Genomic DNA, 22409 nt, shown 5'->3' with positions numbered 1-22409 from the left:
ACATGCAGACTCACATTTCTTTGAAACTTTGCAATAATGTAGAGGGTCATTCCAAATATCACTGAAACCAATCTTACTCCATTTGGCCACAGCGGGGCGCTATAGCAATTATTTGAAAATACAAACTTTAAACAGGCAAAAATCATGCCTCGTTTGGTCGACAGCCATGAAACTTGCTTACACATGTGCCTTGACTCAAGAGGAACACATCTATCACTTTGACCAGTAAGCTCCGCCCTTAGATTTTCCGCCATATTGAGCAGTTTGAAAAACATTTAAACCCAGGATTTCTGAGCAATTCGCGTGAAACTGTGTCATCTGTGTGAGCTCCTTTTTCACCAGTTCGGGTCTGTTGGTCCAATGGTTGATTGATAAACCAGCTGCCTTGCAACCACAGGGTCGCTGGTTCAAGTTTCACCTCACACAGACTTCATTTCAATTGCATTGCACACAACATGACTGTATCAATGAATACATGTGCAATTGTTAAAGATAACATGAAATGCTTATTTGAGAGAAGTTATTTTCAATGTATGGCGTACTTCGTTGTGAAAAAGCCGATCTACAATCACAACTTTTTGGATAGCAACGCTTGTGAGCTTGTAGATCGGCTACTTTCACTAGTTTTGGTATTTGGTATACACTCTATTGGTAAATGCTTTGTGAACCACTCATGGCAGAAGGCAAGAGTCTATGATCTTCAACAGACACCGTCAGGCTGGATGAAGCCTTAGCTCAATCACTAGTGTGACAGCCTCTGAGTCCAAAGGTTAAGGATTCGATTCCTGTCTATGGCCATGGGTTGAGGTGTCCATGAGTAATGTTCTTAACCCTGGATTGCTAGCCACAATCCCTCAGCTGTTGAGAATGCTCATTTCATTGTTAGTTGTATGGGCTGCTTTGTCTCAAGTTCAATCTATTCTGTTTGTACGTCTTATTGTGCTGTTGTTGCATATCGCTTTTTGCCTCTCATGCCTCGGACCCGTTTATTGCTGCTTGCAGCTATATTTTTTCCTTTATTATATTTTACAGAAAGCATTCATACTTTCCTCAGTGTCAAAACACTGTTGATTTAAACAGTTACTGTTATGCCAATTCTTGTTCATATACAGTATATCCCAATCTACAAGCATCCAACGTGTTCACATCACATTGTTTTCAATGTCATGAGCGGATAAATCTGCACAAAAAAGAAACAACTTATTTTTATGTTTTTATTTTCACCTGTGACTGCTATGACAAGCGCAAAATAGGGACACCAGGATGAAACTGGTTAAGTGCCTCCCTGTGAAAGACAGCCACAGATGTCATTTTTCATGCCTTCAAACAAATCCTTCTGATTTCTATTGAACAATCGATTTAAAGCTGGTAAATCTTGCCAGGCTTTGTTCTGTGTTATCATCTTGTCCAATTATACAAGATATGGACAGAATTTCACAGGCTGAGAGACCGATTTGTTTTCTAAAGTAAAATATACCCTTTACTTTTCCATTTCAGGTCAATTCAAAAGGTAATTTAACCAGTTGTCTAGTATATATTCCTTTCTCTGTGACAGAGATAATAACAGGACGAGTGTGAATATGGAAAACAATAAGTAACAAGTTGAATTTGTGTGGAGGAAGCAGCAGCCCACCTCCTTTCAGCACAGATGGTATTCTCTTTGGTTTTTCATAAGCTTACTGTGTTCTTGTCTTCAGTCAACCACAGCACACCCACACAGTCCTGTGAGACAATCAAAAATGTTTACCAGCTATTAAGACCATGCCTTGATGAGGAAATGGGGAAGGTAGAATGAGAAATTCACAACTGATGGGGGGGACGGCTCGTTAATTTCTTGACTCCATTTTGACATTAATTAGGATGAAATATACTGAAAGGGAGAGAGAGGGAGGAGACTGCTTCTGCTGGGAGTTGGGAGGTTCAAATGCCTTGTCTCCTGTGTTTAAACGTCTATCGTGGGCTTCTGTAAAGCCTATACAGATGTGCCACTTCAAAACTTCACACGTTACTGTTCTTTCCCTGATAGTGCCCTGAAAAGGCTTTTTTTTCCTCCCTTTTCTGCCCTTAAAATGCACTGTTTTGCCCCTGAAAAAAGTTGTCACTACACACCCCCGTTTTTCCCTTCAACAGACATCCATATACATGAGAACAAAAGAATGTGTGTTGAACAAGGTGTCAGACTCATTATGAGGCGAAAGGTGATTTGACCAGTTGCTCAAATTAATTAGCATCATAAAAGCAGTGATCATGAAAATAATTCAGCATTTTAAATGCCCTTCTTTGTCCCTCTTATTGCCCTGGGAATCCCCTGAAAATTTACTGTCTTGGCGATGGCAGGACATGTGAAGTTTTGAAGTGGCACATCTGTATGTAAGTGGTTGTTGTCAGGGTTCCATTTAAAAAAGAAAAAGGAGGGGGGGAGCTATACTTATTCATACGACAAATAGCGCTCAGGGATCACATTGCAACGTGTTGTGGGCTTGTGGATCTGCTATTTTCACAACTTTTGAATGAATTCGGCCAAAATAGGGACAGCAGGGTTAATGTAGTTAAATTGTTATAGTATCAAGCATAAATATAAAAAATATCACAGTCAAAATGTCCCCAAAATAATTGCATGTATTTAATTCAGCCTGACCAAAAGCAGGTATAAAACATATCCCATGGGCCCACTGGGATAATGAATGACCAGAGGGGGATATCAAAAACAGAGGCTTGGATCCCACCCCCCCTTAGCAAATCGAACCCTGGTTGTTGTGCTGCACGGTATTGTGTGACAATAACATTTCTATCTGCTGCTGGAAGCAGCTTGGCTGCAGTAAAGGACTTTTGACATATTGGCATGGAGCCATTCGTAAATCCTGCTGTCGGGCAGTCATTTTGTTTCATTTGAGACTGAGGGCTTGTCATTTCTACTATGTAATCACAAGGGCTGTAAGAAAATGCATACCTTCTTTTTTTCTCGACAGTTCTTTTTCTCTCTCACACAAACATACTGTATATTTTCATGACAGTTTTTCTCGCTCTCAACAAACCATAACACACTGTATTTTTCATCAAGGTATTGAGTAAGACTGTAAAAAATATTTACAACTGAAGAAATGATAACTGAAAATGACTGATTAAAGTTTTCTCAAAAGCTGAAGTCAGAGAACAGCAACCCTGAACAAAACAGCCTCTGGCAAGTCTGCTCTTCTCAACAAGAAGCTAGAGTGCTCTCTGCCAGATGGGACTGACCCAGGATTTGTGTACCACCCAGAGAAAATCAAAGAAAGATACAAAGGCTTTACATGCTGACAGCCTGGCGTAAACAAGGGATATAAAAAGTGCAAGTGTATTTATTTATTTATTTTCAACTCCCTAAATTGAGAAAGTTACTACCTGCACTTATTGGGATAAAAAGAGGGCGGGGCAGCGTTCCTGTATGAAATCTAACAAAATAAACAGATCTAATTTTAATGGCTGCCAGTTGTACAGACAACATTGTAGATGGTTTTGTGGGCTTAATACAGTGGTACTGCACTGCACTATGTAATTGTGACTTCATAGTTCAGATGTTCTAGCTATAGTTCAAGTTTGGCAAACAGTGAAACTATTCAACAGTGCATTGGTTATTTAACAACTCTCAACCACTGAGAGAAAATTAATGTCTAACCAAAGTTTAGCAGTGGTTTATCAACTGCAAAGCTCTGTTTTGTAAATGTCTGTAAAGCCGCAAGAAATTGCACCAGAAAACACGCAAATCCAAAAACGAACATAACAGAACTCTGTCAATGGATCTAACTTTGAATAATTTATCTTACAGTAAAACATTCCTCTAAGGCCAGAACTGCTAGTGATGACTGAGCTGAGTGGAGCACTCCATGTTCCTGTTGCATTATTACTGTATCTATACAGAAAATGAATGAGAATAGGAAATTGCTGTTCCGCACAGCTATGCAATTAACATTCATGGTGGGGGCAGAGAAACAGATTCAGCCCATTACGGCAGCCCCCTGCTGTAGCAGTGCATAATTGATGGCCCCCAGAACCCTTGAAATACACTGTGGGTGCACGCTCAGAGACAGAGGCGTGTCATTTAGGGCACTGCAGTTAGCGGTCGTTGGCAATGTACTGGACAGCCCACAATGAGCTCAGCCCAAGGTCAGGGCTTCCGAGGGCCAAGAAAATCGATGGGGCTCTCATTGCTGTGACAGCTGCAACTGTAGACAACTGCGTTGTGCATGTATGTGTGTCTTGGGATGTTGTCTGGTCTGTTTGCAGAGTAGTATTTGTGTTATGGACATATAACCCGATATCTTCTTTGTTCATTTTGTTCATTGAAAACACAGACGTTATCAGACTTACATCTACATGTGCATTTGTGCATTAAAAAGCAAATGTACAGACAGAAAGGTCAAAGACATGATGTTAAGATACAACATTTTATTATTGTCAGTCTTAAATATGAGCACACACTTTTCATAAAGAAAATACACATGTACCAACAATCCTTTACATTGCAGGGAGTCGAATAGAACATTATCTTCCCTCCACTTTGGAATAATCCAGAATCAAAGAGAGCCTTGTGAACTTGTAACTAGGCAAAGGGCAGAATGAATGCCGATCCTTCAAAATAAAAGTCAAACAGATCATGAGACTACTTCATGCATCTGCTATGATGACATCCACTGTTATTCCAGACAAAAGTTAGATTTTCCATGTCTAACCAAAGTTCACATTCATAAATTCTTCCACTCTCCAACTCATATTGAACAAATGTCACACAACACCTAGAATCAATAGTACTATAGGGTAGGTACAATACAAGCTTTGTCAGTATTTGTTTTTCATAATTAATGGATTAAAACTTTCCTAGAAACATGGTCTTTTTTAATGCATTATGTCTGGAGACAGAAACAAATATATACATAAAAAAATAAACATTTTAAACTTTTATTGAATCTACCCTAAGCATTTGTTTTCGCTCGCTCGTCTTTACTTTGCTAGACAGTGAGTGAATGATGAGTCTACCAAATATTCAAATAGACACTGGCATTGGTCATATTAACAACAAATTATCCTTTCACAGACTGCAATTCAGAGTTGTCTGACACAAGTCACACGCCTGTCAGATGGGACAAAAGAAAAATCAATGAGTGTTCAGACGTGCTCTGTGCAAGTTCTTGTCATTTAACTTTGGCGGCGAACCAAGCAACCAAGAATATTGAAATCGGCCAACACTTGTTTTAAGATGCCACAGCTTCTATCTACTCAGTCTGTCTCAGAGATGGGCTGTGGATAGTTCAGAAACCTGCCTACCAATGACATCATGGATGGGGATTTCAAGCTACAGCCTTTCGCTTCTCGGAAAGTAAGCACGGCGAAGTAGAAGGCTTTGCATCAATAAAAAAGTTTGAAATCAAGCCTGCCGATGATGTCATTGGTAGGCTGGTTTCTGACCTGCCCACCACGGCCCTCCTCTGAGACACAGAGACAAAATGGTATATTTCTTATAATGAGCATTAGTGAGGACCAATTATATTAAGATAAGGTTGAGAATGGGTCAAGTGCTCCTTTAAGCGAACATCACAAAAAACCTTCTGGTTCGACTCCTACACGACTGCTACCCCAGGGAATATCTGTGTGGTCAACAAGCTGTTTATTCTGAAGTATAGAATTGGGAATCCTGTAATGAGCTGGGTGAGACAGACACACCCCCTATGCAGCACAATGCAATGTCAATGGAGCAAGCAAATGCCAATGATAACAGGGTGACTACTGAAAGCTTATTAGACTTGTTACAGAATCATATTTTCCCAAGCGACTAAACCAAAGAGGAGGTCCGTTGTGTTACAGAAAATATAATTATCCCTCATTAAATTCAATGGCATTATATATATTTAATTTCTCTGCAAACCTTTAGGCCACATCTGCCCCCTATCCATTAGTGATGAGTAATACAAAGCATTTTGCATCCAAATCCACACTAACCCTCAAAGTACCTCATACAAGCTACAGGCAACTTCCACATGCTTCAATGACCATTGTCAAATGCCAATCTGTCAGAACAGCGATGTTTTCTTGCATTAAAGTTCAAGAACACCCCACCAAAAATAGAAGAAAGGTAATGCTGGGGATGTATGTGATTTGAGACATGCACTATAGTCTCTTACACCCCCAATGGAACAACAGATAAACCAGTGCACAATTACACTTTAATCATCTGGTGAGGCATGTCAATGTCATGTTTGTCCTGCACAGTATGCCAAAAAAAAAAGCAAATATAAAACTACTAAACTTCTCCTGTTCTTTGCTTCATTACGTGTCTCTGAGAACAGATGTCTCCCAAAAAAGTGGCCATATCCCACTTTTACTACCAAAAATGAATTTACATTTTAGTTGTCACCGCTGTACAGGCTTAACTCTGAAATGCAGTCACAGTAGCCTTATGGCATTTCTGTTTCTAAGTTAATTTATAGTCAGTCATATAACCATATAACATCCTGATTGCTGATTGATTTTTAAATAAATAATGCCCTTTAATAAATTCCTTTTATTTCATTTTCACACAAATGCATGCTATATTTTGACAACAGCTCCGCTGGGTCATACAAATCCTTTTAACTTAAGGTAATCCCTTTAACACGGCTTTGTCCTCAATATGTGCTCATGAAATCCAACTCTGTGGTGTTTGATATGTGACATTAAACTCAGCAGAAGTAGCACAACTACAGTATTAAGGATAAAATAATAATATGCAAACATTTACTTGTCTCCAATGTCCTTTAAGAAATCTATGGAGTGATAATATTTCAAAGTAGCCATACTCCTGAAATAAAAATAGCTTTCCACTTGTAGTATAACTAAAAGTCCATATTATTTTCAGGTAATTGCTGTGCAATTAAGTAATTAGACACATTGCTGAAAAACTTCTCAGAGGTAGTAAAAAAATAAATGACCCAGATTTTACGATGTGTGCTTGGCTGTCCTACAAAAGAAATGAGCCTTGTTGGGCAGACATATATATACAGTATAATGTTTCACCTTAGGTCCACCAAATTCAAGGTGTTTTCACACATGGCCTGTTTCAGTCTTTTGGCAGAACTGAAAGCAATTAGTTATTGTTTTAATATGCACATATTCCTAGTGACCTCAGACTGTTCAGAAAGGTACATACTGTACTAATTTAAAACTCTATTTCTATTACTCAGGGGGGGCACTTGAGTTGTACATTGTGAACTGCTGTTACTTGCAGTAATTGTTGACAGTCTGTCTACTGATTAAATTAGATTATATATGAGATGAGATATGATCGACATTAGTCCGTGAGCCCCAAAATTGAGCAATGATTATCGAAAGAGTGGGCAAAACCATACCTATATTAAATTGTTTATAGGGTCATTTTAAGTAAATAAATGTATGATAACCTTTCCACAGGAGCAGCTTTTTCATATTTATCACACTTGTTATTTTCCCCATACGTATGACAGGTGAAAAAATTACAACATTTAAAAAATAGTTATAATGAAACTTCCCTAGTTGATTACTTACATGAAGGCAATGATTTATCGTATTACAAGTTTTCTGAAATTGTATATTTAAATATGCAAATTAGGCATTTAGTCCATGAGCTAGAGCCCCAAAATTGAGCCAGATATTGATTTTTCCCTCGTTAAAAACCTTTGACTCCAACATCTTAACAAAATGAAATAAGAATGTTCACTCTGGCTTTGTCCAATGTTGATTCTGGAAAGTTATGCAAATTGGGGCATATTTTCCTAATGCATAATTTGCATATTTAAATATACAATTTCAGAAAACTTGTAATACGATAAATCATGGTCAAGTAATCAACTGGGGATGTTTCATTATGATAACTATTTTTTTCATTTTTTTCATCTGTCATGTACGCATGGGGAAAATAACAAAATGTGTGATAAATATGAAGAAGAAAAAAGAAAAAAAAAAGCTGCTCCTGTGGAAAGGTTATCATATATCTATTTACTTATATTGACCCTATAAACAATTTAATATAGGTATGGTTTTGCCCACTCTTTCGATAATGAAATCTTATCTGGCTCATGGATCATGGATACATCTTTTAAGGCTGAATGAAAGGGGATTTTTTTTAAAAACATCACTGTGCTACAGATGAATATTGGTGCGCAATAGCTGTCATTGCCTCCTTGTCTTGTGTGGGAGAAGAAAGACCCTGATTAGCGAAATCAAATTCAATGAATAGGGCCTTCTGATTTTGATGTTGGCTCCTTCCCATATCAAGAAGCACACGTCGGCACCCAAATAAACAACAAAAGGCCTGAGCTAAAGAGAAACCCAGCTGTAAATAGAAAAATAAAAAAGACAGACCTCGTCAGAGCCAAAATGAAGCAGACAAAATGTACACAATTTCTGTTTTCGCTGTTCATTTTGGTCAGCCAGAAGCAGAATGAGTTCAAGGGAAAAAACAAAGAAAACACCCAGTGTGACTGTAAAAGCATACCTTACGCAAACTTTTTTTTTGTTTGTTATACTTTGTTGTTCTTGATTGATATTTTGTTGTAATCCAAGTCCTCCAATGATTCAGCGCAGTACACAATCAAACAGTGTTATGTGTGCAGCTCTCACAGTGGCCAAGTGCATAAAAGTACTGCACACCTTTAGGTGCATGATGTCTGTTTCCTTGTATTCCTTAGCTGACATTTTAAAACATAAAAAGTACCCTATATCAAATATGCTTTGATTCTAATTAATTATTTTTCCTACTGCTGGGGTAGTAGTTGCTATAATAAACTGTACATTTGCTTAAAAATGAATGAGAAATAATTAGTAAGGAATAAGTAATTCACTGCAGTCATGTTTGTGAGAAGTTTCTGGTTGCTATAAAAACTCTGTAGTTCATGATTGGATGGTAATAAGAGGTTTGGTACTTATTTGATGATTGTACAGATACAAACTTTAGACTCTAATTAAACTACTTCTAATGGCAAACAAAAAACAAAAAACCTTTGTACTCAGGATTGATTGGCTTCATGTATAAGTAAAAATCCCATGATGTCAGGTTGTATGTTTTTTGGGGGAATATTCTTGGTTTTCCTTACGCTATTTTGACACATTACATGACAGCCATTACTGATCACAAGCTAATGTCTACTGTGATAACAGAGGTAGGCCATTTGCACAAATCTATTGTTTCTCTAGGTCCCATAGCCAGACTAAGGAACTGCAACATTTTCACATGATGCCTCTAGTGGTATTAACTTTGAGCAGCTGAAGAAATCATGTACTGTGATGATATTTATGTTTAAGTCAAAATTGCATACAGATTTGGTTGACACCCCTCATCTATTCTTCCAATTAAAAAACATAACTATGAAATAATTAATTTTAATATTTAAGTATTTGTTTGGTTATGAGACTTGGTGAAAACAGAAATACTATGAAAGTATTGTGTAGTATAAACAATTCACGTCTCTTTGGGTTATTGGCATTTAAAGTATGGGAAGAGGGTTCATTTTATCACATGATTCTAGTGAATGGCCCCTCGGCCTCTAGTACTGGTCTGGTAAAAGAAGAACATTTTCGAAATAACTGCGTAGTAAACGTGTGAATACATTATAACTTAAAACCTCCCGCCAACTGCAGCGGTGTTAATACATTTGTATTACTTAAGTTTGATGTAGACTCCACACAACTGGAATGGTCTTCCTCTCCCAGTAACTCGTTCATTATGACACAATTATTCTTGTACAACTGTACTAGTAAAAAAGAAAAAAAGAACAAACAAACAAAAAAAGAAACAAAGAAATTAAAACAGGCTATTTGCCTAAATAATTATATTTTCCCTTCTCACAAATATGTTAAAAATGATTACCATAACACAACTGAAAATATATCACTATAATGCTGAGAAAATAATGCTTCAAGGTCAAAAACAACTTCCTCTCACAAATCACCATATTGAATCATAATTACTATACATTAAAATTATGATAATATCAGGTTTTAAGCCTCAGGGTGATACTGATTCATTGTCTCTGTTTGACTTTGAGGTATTTAACATTCACCTCTTTACTTGCTGTAAATTTGACTTTCTGTGGAAAAATAAAATAAAATAAAAATAAATTTGAATAAGACACACCACAATTAAAAAGTCTGTTTTGACATAAACAGTCATAAAATTATATAATTTAGGGAGGAATAATATTAAACATAATCAAAACAAGAAATTAAACACTTGTTACATCCTTCACGTAAAAAAGTGGGAAAATGATATAAACAGAAACTTTCGTTACATACTTTCTTTTAGTTGTTCAACATGGTTATGTAGTAGAATACCTCATGCACTTTGTGCATCAGTTTGTGGTTCAGGTGGAAAAAAAAGAAAAGAAAAAGACACCACACAAAACACTCCTTCCGGACCCACATTCCACTTCAAAATCGAAGCAGAAATGGCAGAAGCGCAACGAGGAGTAGACAGCTGTGTGAGTGCATTCCCATCGCCCCGCCGTTCCCATCTTGAACTGCTCTCGGCCCTGTCAGAGGCAAGGAAACAACACCAGGATAAGATTCACCTTTTCGGATTAGCTTCAACCATCTTCTTCAACCTGAGTTATATTTAGTTGCACTGACGACAGCAGATCTACAAGCTCACACACAACGTGTCACGCTCCAATGCGAGGTGAGCTTGGAGTTCGGCTAATTTTGGCGCGACACCGGCACACAACTAAATATAAATCAGGCATTACACCAAGTAATTGGTATGAACTGATGTTAGAAGTACCACTACCTTAACTGACCACATTCACACGTCAGCTCCTTGTGAGTACCTTTACGGTACTGACAAAATCTCTACCTCCTTCTCTACATGAAGAGAGCAGTGTAGAGCTTGCATTCAAGTATGTATACTGTATGCATACTTGCTTCCTTGCTTTCCTTTGTTTGCTCATCTAACTAGTGTAACTAGTGTTAAAGGTTTCATGACGTTCAGTTTTACCACACATTAAAAGTCTTTGTCATGGTCCTTCAAACGTGTATAGAAAGTTTTAACAAAAAATTCCACTCCAGTGATCCATGGCAGGTGTTTTTCTCTCACATTTCTAAAGCCTTTTCAACTGCAATGAAAAAATAAATCTTTGCCTGCGGGTGTCGCTGGTGAGGGATTTTGCCTGTGAATCATCACCTCTGCTCCGCCCCCCCCCAAAGGAAAGGATAGGGGAGGGGAGGGGCGAGGAGGAGAGTGGGCGGGATTAATCGACAGTGACCTCACTGTCGAAGGGCCAAGCTCAGATTACTTTTCAGCCTAATTATTCAGAAAACCCCAGACCACAGAAAATCCACTGAATGTTCAAAGTTCAGATTTTTTGGGTGTAATTGAGGTCATAAAACCCCCCAAAAAACATAAAACTAAAAAAAGTGAAGATGAATGTCATAGAACCTTTAACATCTACACATCTACAGATTATTTTCTACTGTTGGGAGGTTATATTCCATTCCTTACAATTAGTCCTGGATTAGGTTAAAATTGTGAGGTTTTATTCATCACAAACCTGCCTGTATAGTATTGGTGTCAGAGGCTGCCTTTTGAAGAAGAGACGAGGTCACATCTAAAACAGATGCTGACCTTTCTAAAAGAGAGGTTATATTGACCATATTCACACGGCGGTCATTCTGCTTGCGTCAAACTTGGGTGTGTGACGTGAGAGCAACGGCTGTGGTGTGAATATGGTCACTCAGTGAAAAGTTTACATAACAGTGCATGTTTCACTGCTTGCACTGGAACTTAAATGGTGATCATTAGTTTGCTGTGACAGAACTGGTGATTGGTTACATTTATTCAACCAGCTTGCTTAGAAATTATCTGTTAAAAATGTGTGATGACAGATGAGATTTTAGTGAGCTAAATCGGATATATTTTAGATTGTAACATTATCTATTTAGGCATGTGTGGAGTACTCATTCTGTCCTTTTGGTCTGTTTTTCGTTCCATTGGGTCATATTATTAATATACAAATACTGATGATACACTGTTGTATCTGACTGAATACCACTGATGCAAGCAGCCTTCATACATTCATTCGTTAAAATGCCCATTACTTAATTTATTCTGTAGATCAGATCCGTTATAATTAATTAATATTACAAATACTTTTTTTAAAATATATAGTTTAAGTCTGAGGAATAAACGATATCTAACCTTTATATTCTACCATCATTTATAATAATGTATACATTACATTATGATATTTGATAGCTTGTAAGAGCCTAGATGTCTCCACTAGGCCTGATAGCTATTGTTTATGTTACAGCCCATCTTGTTATGGTTCAGCTTGTCCTTGTAGCAGCTGCAGTATAACTATGGTCTGAACCCTGTGCTCTTGGCAGAACTACTGTACTACTGACCTGAGTGCTATTGTATTTCTCCCCATGATATCATGTACATTAAAGCATAACCATCACCACCACCATAGCCAAGTTCATAGCCGTCTAAAACAGGGTTTGTTCTATAACTTAAATACATTTGTTAACCACTTTAAAACTGCCTATTTTGCTTATGTTTTATTTTGTGAAAATTGCAAGCAGTTGAAAGTCTACGCATGCACAAATAAAATGTATAAGTCAGTAATCTCTTAGATAGACTAACTTCGCAAATTGCAAAACACTAATATGCAAATCTTTATTAAAGGTCTACTCCATGTAAAAATAAATAAATAAAGGCACATCTTTCTCTAAGTTGTCATGGAGAGAGCAGCAAACTTAACATTAGCTGAGTGACTACCTTTCCAGGGTCAGGAGAGGCAAACACATCTTTTATTGTTTCTTTTGTGTGAAATCCAACTCTTATGGCCTTCCTTGAGACTACTCCAGAGCTATTTTAATTACTTGGTGTCAGGCAGATATGGTTGACTATTGATGGTGAAAGAATGCCAAGTGAGAATGAAGAAAATGTTTGTTGTTGTTGAGCACCACAAATAATGACTCGCCCGATGTTTCAGAAAAGATTCTATCACAGAGGGAGTAAATGAGCCATAACTGATGCTGTCAATAACAGCCACCCAGAGAGGCATGGTCTGTAGCATTCCTGTGGACTATGCTGCTGCAGCACTCAGGTTTAAAAGGATTAAACTTGAAAGCTGCCAGCATCTAATGCTAAAAGAAGGTCATTGAGCATTTACAAAGAGGACTTCTTTGGAAAACTGATAGGATCACCTCTAATTCTGAGCCGAGTTTGGGTAGGATACCTGTACATGTAGGATTACATAGTAGTTACTGTAGATGGTTAATTTACATAGTTATGTATTTAATTCTGACTATAGAGGTTTTTTGTATTTGTATTCCTGTATTTGATTCGTTTTTTTATTTAATGTTTCAGAAAAGCCGCCTGGATGGTGTTGAAAATCAGCCATTGACCATTACCATGTGCACGGAACACCAAAGCCCGTTTTTCGCTTTCCCCAAATGTCAGCTGTTTATTAGCGTTTTTGTGTTCGCTGGCTCCCGGGTTGCCAAATTGCAATGTAGTATACATCTACTAGTAAATAAAGTGTAATTCATTTGGTAACCACTAAAATGATATTAAATATATGATATTAAAATTCAAGCCAAATAAATCTATCACAGGACAACTGAGGACAAAATCTAAGTTTTTACTTTGAAGCTCATAGCACAATAACTTCTAATTTCCCATGGATTTCCATAAGTTCTCCATGCTTTCCTTTGGGGCATCTATCCAATTATCCTACCACAGTAGATTATCCCTAATCCTGCATATGGCTAATTAGAATAACACTTCCTCATAATCAAAATCAAAGCAATTTGTGCAAATATAAAGAGTTAATGGAGTGGGTTTCTTTTACTTCTAACACTAGTCACAAGGACACACAAAGTGAAAAGTTGAGCTACACATTGCACATAATTGCCTTTTATCCTTGTATCAAAGCATCAAACATTGTACTTCAGAGTCACGTGTAAAAGTGCATGTGGGAACAACTACACCAGACATCTATACTCTTACAACAATTCAGCCCCAAACGAGACCTAAGGGCTCACAATTGTTGGTCTTGCTAATTTTCACTGTGGGATGAAATGCTGATATATGAATACAAAAAAGATAAATACTTACATTAGAGCAGAGCATGCAAAAATTGAAAACGAAGCCATGCCACACAGAAACACGGTTAGATATGCAAAAGGAAAAAGGTGAAAGATGGTTGAGAAAACACACTTTAACCATTAACCATTAACCATTTCCACAAAGATTAAGATGGCATCCTGTATTGGATTGAATCCCCACTCCTACCCCACTTACCAGATTTCATATTCCAACACAATCATTTATTAATCTGCACATGTATAAATGTTCCATATGACTGAAACGGTCTGGGAAATGGTTGAATCTGGACAGATAATGACTCCTCTTCAATTGCTGCAAAAGTACAGCAACAGCGGCACAGGAACCACATCTTTGTGAAAATGTTAATAACGTGTTAGCATGCTGCAAAGCCTTTAATAAACAGCGGACGCACATGCCCAGGTACATTATACTAACCTTGCAATAGTGTTGAGCTAGTGGGTTCAATTACCTCTACATCAGGGAAACAAATGGAACAGAGCAACATATCGAAAGACATAAACAGTAACACATCATTGGCAACACTTGTGAACTGCATGAAGCTAGGCTGCTGAATGAAGTTTTGCATTTTGGGAGCATTGGCACATACTGAACTTGGACTTGCAATTCATCAACAAAGCCCATACACTAAAACGCAGATGTTACCTAAAGGGCATTTCAAAGGCAGAACGCTGTCTCAATTGTGACCACATTAACCAATGCATTCCTAAAGTTAAATAGGGAATCATACAATAAAACATGGCACTTCCATCACATTGATGCTATAGATGTAAGGGATGCAAGTACTCACCATAAAGGAGAAAGCTTGTGTTTGAGGTCCCGAGTTTATTGATGGCAACGCAAGTGTAGTTGCCATAATCTCCATCAGAAACATTGAAAAATGTCAGCGTGGACAGGGATCCAGTGCTCACAATATCCATGCCATCAAAGCCAAGCAACAGCCTGAACAGAAAGGAAAGACCAAAACAAATTAAATAAAACAAATAAACACATAGACAGACAGACAGATAGTTAGAGCAAGAATAAATATTAATGACAGCAATACCAAGTACTGTACATGTGCACACGCGCACACGCAGGCACACGCACGCACGCACGCACGCACGCACGCACGCACGCACGCACGCACGCACGCACACACACACACACACACACACACACACTATTATTTCTCATTTGGCTACTTAATAAGGAAATCTATAACCCATTACCTTCTGTCATCTTTATACCACTCATAATCGGCTTCTGGCACTGCATCCGCCTCACACTCCAACACCCCTCTCTGGCCCAGAGTCACTCCAACATCTCTGCCCTCTGTCACAGTTGGAGCATCTATAGAACAGACAGGCAGACAGACAGACAGACAGACAGACAGACAGACAGACAGACAGAGCACAGTAATCACAGCTGCAGGCAGAAGAGGTGAACGTTTTTGTGAGAGCGCTCACTGTTCATTTAACTCCGACGAGTGTACAAATGGAACCTCCTGCGGGTACATTTAGTTCCATTTGTACACTAGTGTTAAATGAACGCTAAGGATTTTACTGTGTACTGCCCAGAAGACTGTTCAACTACAATTATTTTCTACACATTCATAACTCAAGAGCTAACTATAGATGTATTGTTTAGACTATAAACAACTCTATTATAGAGTTATATATAGACTATACTATATAGACTATATTACTTTAAACTCTCTAGACTTTAGAGAGTGTATGCTACAGTATTTGTTGACTTATATAACAGCTATAGTGAGCAAATAAATGTGCCATGTTCTTGCTTTGCAAACAGCAATGTGATTTACAGCAGAAAGCTCACAATGTGCCGCATTATGCCACAATGTGATTTTGCAGATCTGTTTCTGGCATGGGACACTGTTGTACAACATAGTATACATTTGGCATAACACACACACACACACACACACACACACACACACTAAGTCAACTGGTTAAGGTGTTTAAAGCAGTCCTGTACTTTGTATTGACCACGTAAACCCTATTGTCTGGGGTTCCACAGGGCTTTATACGTGGTCCGCTCAATTTTCCCTCAACAACAAATCTCTTGAAAATAGCTGATCGACAAACTCACAAGGTGTCACGATGTGACATGTTGTGAGCTTGCATTTCTGCTATGTTTGCTGAATGTTTGCCCCAGAATAGGGACGCTAGGGTTCGTTAAAAGTGCCAAATATGGGTGTGCTCTGATGTTACAGTATGTGTACCATGCAGTATTCACACGATACTGGATCTGAATCCAGCTCAAGACCTGTGGTCAATGATTATCTGCCATGTTTTCCCCGTCCCAGCCCTCTCTCTCTTTGGCACATCACTTTCTAAGAAAGCAGAAATTCCATCTTACAACAAATTTAAAGCATTGGGAATCTATAAAGAATAGATTCTGATATCTGGGCATCAAAATGTATCGACTGATACAAGTTTAAAAAGCAGTTCTCATGATCTCACAGAAGAACCAGTATTTTCAAAAACACTGCTTTATGCCTTCATACCGTCACAATTGACATGTTGAGTTACCCAGGCAACCATTACATTAATTTCCTTGGGGAGAGTGAAAAGAACATTTATTTATTTTCACCTCTAGGTAAAATATGTGAGACAGAAGTAGCATCTTATAAATCAATGTGGCATATCCACGGTGGTGGTATTAAGCACCTGGAGGCCTGTTTTGAAGAGCCAATGCCATAAAAATAACATTGCAAAAATGAGGCATTATGTGCACTTTCAGCATCATAGACAGCTCAACATGGAAATAATACAAACAATTCCCTTAATTAAAAATGAATAAAAACTGCATAAACTGAAACAATTACATTTTTGCTTTGTAATGAGGAGAAGCCTTCACCTTATTTGCAACTACTGTACTAGTCTGTGTTTCTTGGCTGGCTATAGGATAATATTGTGCTGTAGTATACCACAGTCCCCTTATTTTCTGTTGATTATCTTGTTATGCATGCAATGTTGGCCTGGTAGGATAATTTACCTCCAAATAATTGCTTGTAGAGAGTATTATAATTAAGTGTATTTGCTTTACTCAAAGGCCTTTGTGCAATTGCTAGTTGCTAGTTTTTCTGTCCCTAAGATTTAATTGCACTGTTCACCTATTTAACTGTTTAAACGACAAAAAATAAATCCACAGCATAAACACTTATTGTGTCTCAAATGTGTGGGATTTGTTACGGACAGAATGATGAAGACACGTATCTATCTATATTTGATCAACTTTACTTAATATAAAATTCCTCTAACAGAAATAAATAAGGCTTCACTTAACTAAATGAAATAATTTCCAACTTCCCAGACATTCAGTCTAGTGTGTGAACTCACAGTTCACTGTGATGTCTACAGCCTGGGCATCAGTGTCGATTTCATTGAAGGCTGTGCACTCGTACGTCCCAGCTCTCTGTCTGGATATAGCTGGGATTTCCAGGTACTCATCATCTGATGCCAGGTCCCCTGTGAAATGACAACATGAAGTGGCAAAGAGGAGAGATCAGTGACCTGCAAATGCTTGTGTGTTGAAATATCATTTTCACATGTGGCCTATGGGGGGCAGAGGAAAACAATGATATGAACTGTGCTGGACACAGAGGTATAAAGGTGATGATTATAACAGGTTCAATCCATACACATGTGGTCATTTAGTATAGATTCATATTCATCACATCATTCAAATTCAAAATTATTCACTATGTTACAGTACCATACAGACCACAATAAAGGAAATATTAAATATGCAGCTGTTGTGTTTGGCTTTCAGTGGGAGCCAAAATCTGTGCATAATCGCAGGCTTTAGCTGTTTTGAGCTGTGAAATGTCTTAATGATTACCCACATTTTTGAGAAAATGACAAACCCATTTGTTTTTGGCATCTTAACCAAGAGAAAAGCTTAGCCCTGGGTCCAATTCAATTCCAAGTAGCTGAAATCTATGTTCCAGTAACAACATGCTAAGAAGCTTGATCTGATTCAAACAGCTATACACATAGCAAAATGCACCAAAATTGAGCTCTGGAAGTGTAAAGGTGGACACGCCGAATAGAAAACTAGACTTCTAAGCAGATTCTCAACAGTGTCTGTCTCTCTGATTCCTGTCCATAGTGCTGTTAAACTCCTACTCAGATTTGAGCTTGCTGACATTTTTCTGTGATTGTTACAAGACTTGCTGATTAATACTGTAGTCTTCATAAGGCCCACAACTCATTATCCCTTGTCCTTCAGGATCTCCCTCTCATAGCCTACAAGTAGATTATAACAAAAGGGGAAATGCCAACCCAGGATACTTTTTCTCAGTTTGTCATGCTTGGGAGAGACAGCTAATATGGCACTTAACGTGAAAGAACAAAGGCTGACTTCAAAACCTCCTCCCGAGATTTTGTGCAGTGACATTAACAGATCGCACGTGGTTTCAATTTGCTGGGTTTAGGTGTGATACGGACTTGCACCTGGGAAGGTTTGTTACGGAGAGCAGTCATCCCGACATGCTGATCACCTGACGAGGGGTGTCAGGAGATCTCTTATGCGAGAACAGCTTCCAGCCTGCCCCCCTTTCTGTGTCTCTTGTTCATTTTTCATGTCAGTTCTTTTTTATATTATTATTTGGAGTCTGACTTGACAAGGGCTACTACATTCTGCCAATAGAGACCACGCCGTCAGTTGAACACACGTCGCCTAAATCCTCCACAGAGAGCTAAACGAGAGCGATGCATTAATCTGATGCACACTTCCAAAGTATTCACATTAAGCATCAGTTTTACAGCCGTTGCCTTAGCATTAGCAGTTAGGGACAGCCATTCTCAAGATCGACAAGGTGATTATATGAAATCAATGTTCCCGCACACTTAATGGCTCTAATAAAAAAGCTTGGCAATAAAAACTAAAGATGGCTATCTCTGTGACTGTCAGGGAGGGAGCAAGAATGAGCCTCTGCTTGTGGCTGATGCTTTGCTGTGGTCTTTGCTCACTTTGTATTGTTTGAATGCTAGTAGACCAACTGTGCCACTAAGAACAATGCCCATCATGTCAAAACAAGACAAGACACATTCTGCGAAAAAGAGAAGAGTAAACATCGGCTCAGCGAAGGCAAACAGTTCATGGGAGGCTTCACTGTCTAACTGCTGTAAACAGTAAACTCGCAAGAACCACATCCAATTTAGAAATCCAATTTGTGTCAAATTACATAATAGCACAGCCATAGAACTTTGTTGAAAGTCCACATGCGGCAAATATAGTGTGTGTGCTCTACGACTGTGTTTTCTCTGATTGCATTCTGTTGTTTGCACTCTAATTTCTCAGTCTACTACAAGGAGGACTGATGCGTCATCTGTCCCTGACCAAGAGGTTGAGGTACAGTAAGACAGCCTCCAAGGCTGTCCTCTGTTACCGTCGTCCTAATGGTGGGACATCTGGGAGAGCGTGCAGAGGGCAAGATGGAAGATATTAAAGTAGGTAGGTGGGGGGTGGGAGTTAATCTCCGGAGGGCCAGGCAAGAGACCTTGTACCCCCTCTGTCCTGAAACACCACTCCGGTGCTTTGCTTTCAGCAAAGTCAAGAGCAGCGAGGAAAATGGGGTAGAAGGAAACGGAGAGAGGCAACCGTTGAGAGGAGAAGGCAGGAGAGCAGAGGGATAGAAGTACTTAAAGGAGAGAAAACAGGAGATTATGGTAACACAGGTTTATATTTAAACAAGCAAGGGTCCACAAGGGAGGATGAGGAGGAATAGTTGGATGCTATAGCTGGACACTAGCTGGAGCACTCATCCAATGTCATTTTGAGTATGCATGCACCTCATGGTACTCTAGCACCTCAAAGGCATTAAAAGCAAAACTTCAGACCTCTCTACTACTAAACCTCACACCTTGGACTCACCCAACCCCTGCTCATTATGCTAGGGTGGGATGGCTCAGGGTAGAGGACAGAGTACAACAACTTGCAATGGGCCTGGTCTTCAAGATACTCAAGGGACCACCAGTTTGACTACCTGTTTGACTACTTCAAAAAAGTGAGTCACAACACCAGAGGGAGCTCCACTGATCTAATTTCCCCCAGATTCGGCACAAACATGGGGGTGAATTAATTCTAAAAGTATACCACCAAAATGTGGACTGCTACAAACAGCCATCAAAAAGTGTGACTCCATACCCTCCTTCAAAACTGCCATAAAAGAGCCCCTGTCTGCAATTTGCAACTGGACCTAGACCGTCTAGCTTGCCAAAATAAATTACCCCCAATATTTTTTCTCCTAGCACTGATGATCTCTTGTACAGTATGTCTTTATGTCTTGATGAATTGCATACACAGGACCACAATGGAAACATGCTCAGGGCTTTTTGTGTCATCCTTTTAGCATTATTGTATAACTGTACCTCTGTTGCAAACTGTTAATAAAGTATTCAATCAATCGTGGAGAACTCCTCTATTACTGAACTTTGAAATATGCCTCTAAAGAGAAACTGAACTTATAGTCACTCATATACTGTTCATATCTTCATCCAGATACTCACTGTGGAAGATATGTATAAAGTATACATTCACATATTAACTGTTGACGCATACATTTATTGATAATAAGTACATTCATATAAAGTACTATATATATATATATATATATATATATGTATACATATATATATATATATGTATATATATATATATATATATATATATATATATATATATATATATATATATATATATATATATATATATATATATATATATATATATATAGTACTTTATATGAATGTACTTATTATCAATAAATGTATATATATGTATATATATATATATATATATATATATATATATATATATATATATATATATATATTATTTTTTTTGACTGTCACTTATATTGACAGCGTGGCACAAGCGGTTTGATTGTTGGTGCCAGAGTTATGCCCGGGACACACTGACATACATACACAGGTTTTGTGAATTAAATTATATATTGATGAGATATTTACTAGCGATAGATGCCTAGTGATATATTTATATGAATTAATATATTCACTGTACATTTACAATACTGTACATTATGTTCACTACTTCACTCATACATACACTCATTCAGAGATCCAGTGCATAAGGCCAGCAGCTAAGCATATTATTTTATCTTTATTTTTTATCTATCTTGGTTTGGCTTTTGACTCTTACCCTGACCTGTATGTCTCCTGTGTTTCATTCTCACTTCTGTTTGTGCTACGACACCTATGATCCCCTCTGGGGATCAATAATGGTTTATCTTATCTGATCTTATCTGGGAAGGGGGAAGAGAAACAAACTGAAGGATAGATGGAAGCTGATATAAGGAGTGAAAAAAGCAATGCAGTGGCAGGGTGAGTGAGAGTGTAACTGGAGAAGAGATTGATTCAGCAACGCCTAGATGAAACCTCCTCTTGAGATGACATGTGCTCAAGAAATAATTTGTTTATTTTTTTACTCACTTTGTACTGACAAAAAAAAAACACTGACTTTTAAGCCCTATACACTATAGAAATGTGCAAAACATTTTTTTAAATGTGTCTAAAATAGGGACACCTATAGGGTTAATGTAGTTACATGATTCCCAAGAAAATAAGACAATAAGGGAAGGGGGGGATGGGGGCGAAAACAGTTCAGGGCTGATTTCAGTGTAAATAAACATGGCCTGTTACAGAACATCTGGTACTTTAAACTGTGCCTCTCAAGAAGCTGAAGAGAGAGGTAAATACTGCATGCAGATAGCTATTTTCTACTGATTATCAGCCTTGGGCACATGGAATTTTATAATGTGCCAATACAGCTTTGATGTACGATCCCCTTTGATGAAAACAAACATAAAAGGAGAGAAGAAAAAACCCATACAAATACTGTAGCTTGGGGTTCTATTACCCCAAAGTAATAAGGCAGGCTTTCTTCTATTGAAGAGGTTGCCAGCGCCGCAGAGAATCTGTTGTGACAGTATCACTTTGATTTGACCCATCAATAGCAGGCATATTTTTTGAACTACAAAGCAGAAAGATGAGCGTGACTGTTGCTAATGTGACTTAAGGCCACAGATCCTCTCTGTCTCATCACAATCAAGGATGATGATGCGGTGATGTAAGTGGAGGGTACTTGATTGTTTATTGTGTTACTGTGTATCATACAGTGCATACTGTACAGCCGTGTTTGAATGTTCTCGGACCATATCATCACCCTAGAATACGGACGCTAAGCATGCACATGATACTGTGATTTTATTTATCTCCGCCAGGCTGAAAGGCAGGAGGCGAAGATTGCCGCTTCATGTTTTGGCCAAGCT

The 22409-nt window shown here is 38.2% G+C and overlaps 1 protein-coding gene across 2 annotated transcripts in view; it reads right to left on the bottom strand.

Annotated features, from left to right (window-relative positions):
• Positions 1-7966: 7966 nt before the first annotated feature.
• The window catches only part of ntm (neurotrimin), a gene marked incomplete at its 5' end in the record, with an annotated part of 414076 nt that continues 399633 nt past the window's right edge, over positions 7967-22409 (bottom strand). For both annotated transcript variants that reach the window (XM_084073422.1, XM_084073421.1), the window contains 5 exons: positions 7967-10514; positions 14528-14563; positions 14901-15052; positions 15322-15442; positions 17455-17583. In XM_084073422.1, the coding sequence (XP_083929548.1) occupies positions 10414-10514; positions 14528-14563; positions 14901-15052; positions 15322-15442; positions 17455-17583 (539 nt within the window). In that variant the 3' untranslated portion in view covers positions 7967-10413. The remainder of the gene's footprint in view (positions 10515-14527; positions 14564-14900; positions 15053-15321; positions 15443-17454; positions 17584-22409) is intronic.

This window comes from Gymnoscopelus microlampas, assembly GCF_963454915.1.
Source record: "Gymnoscopelus microlampas genome assembly, chromosome: 12".
NCBI lineage: Eukaryota > Metazoa > Chordata > Actinopteri > Myctophiformes > Myctophidae > Gymnoscopelus > Gymnoscopelus microlampas.
This window is presented reverse-complemented; position numbering and strand designations above follow the sequence as displayed.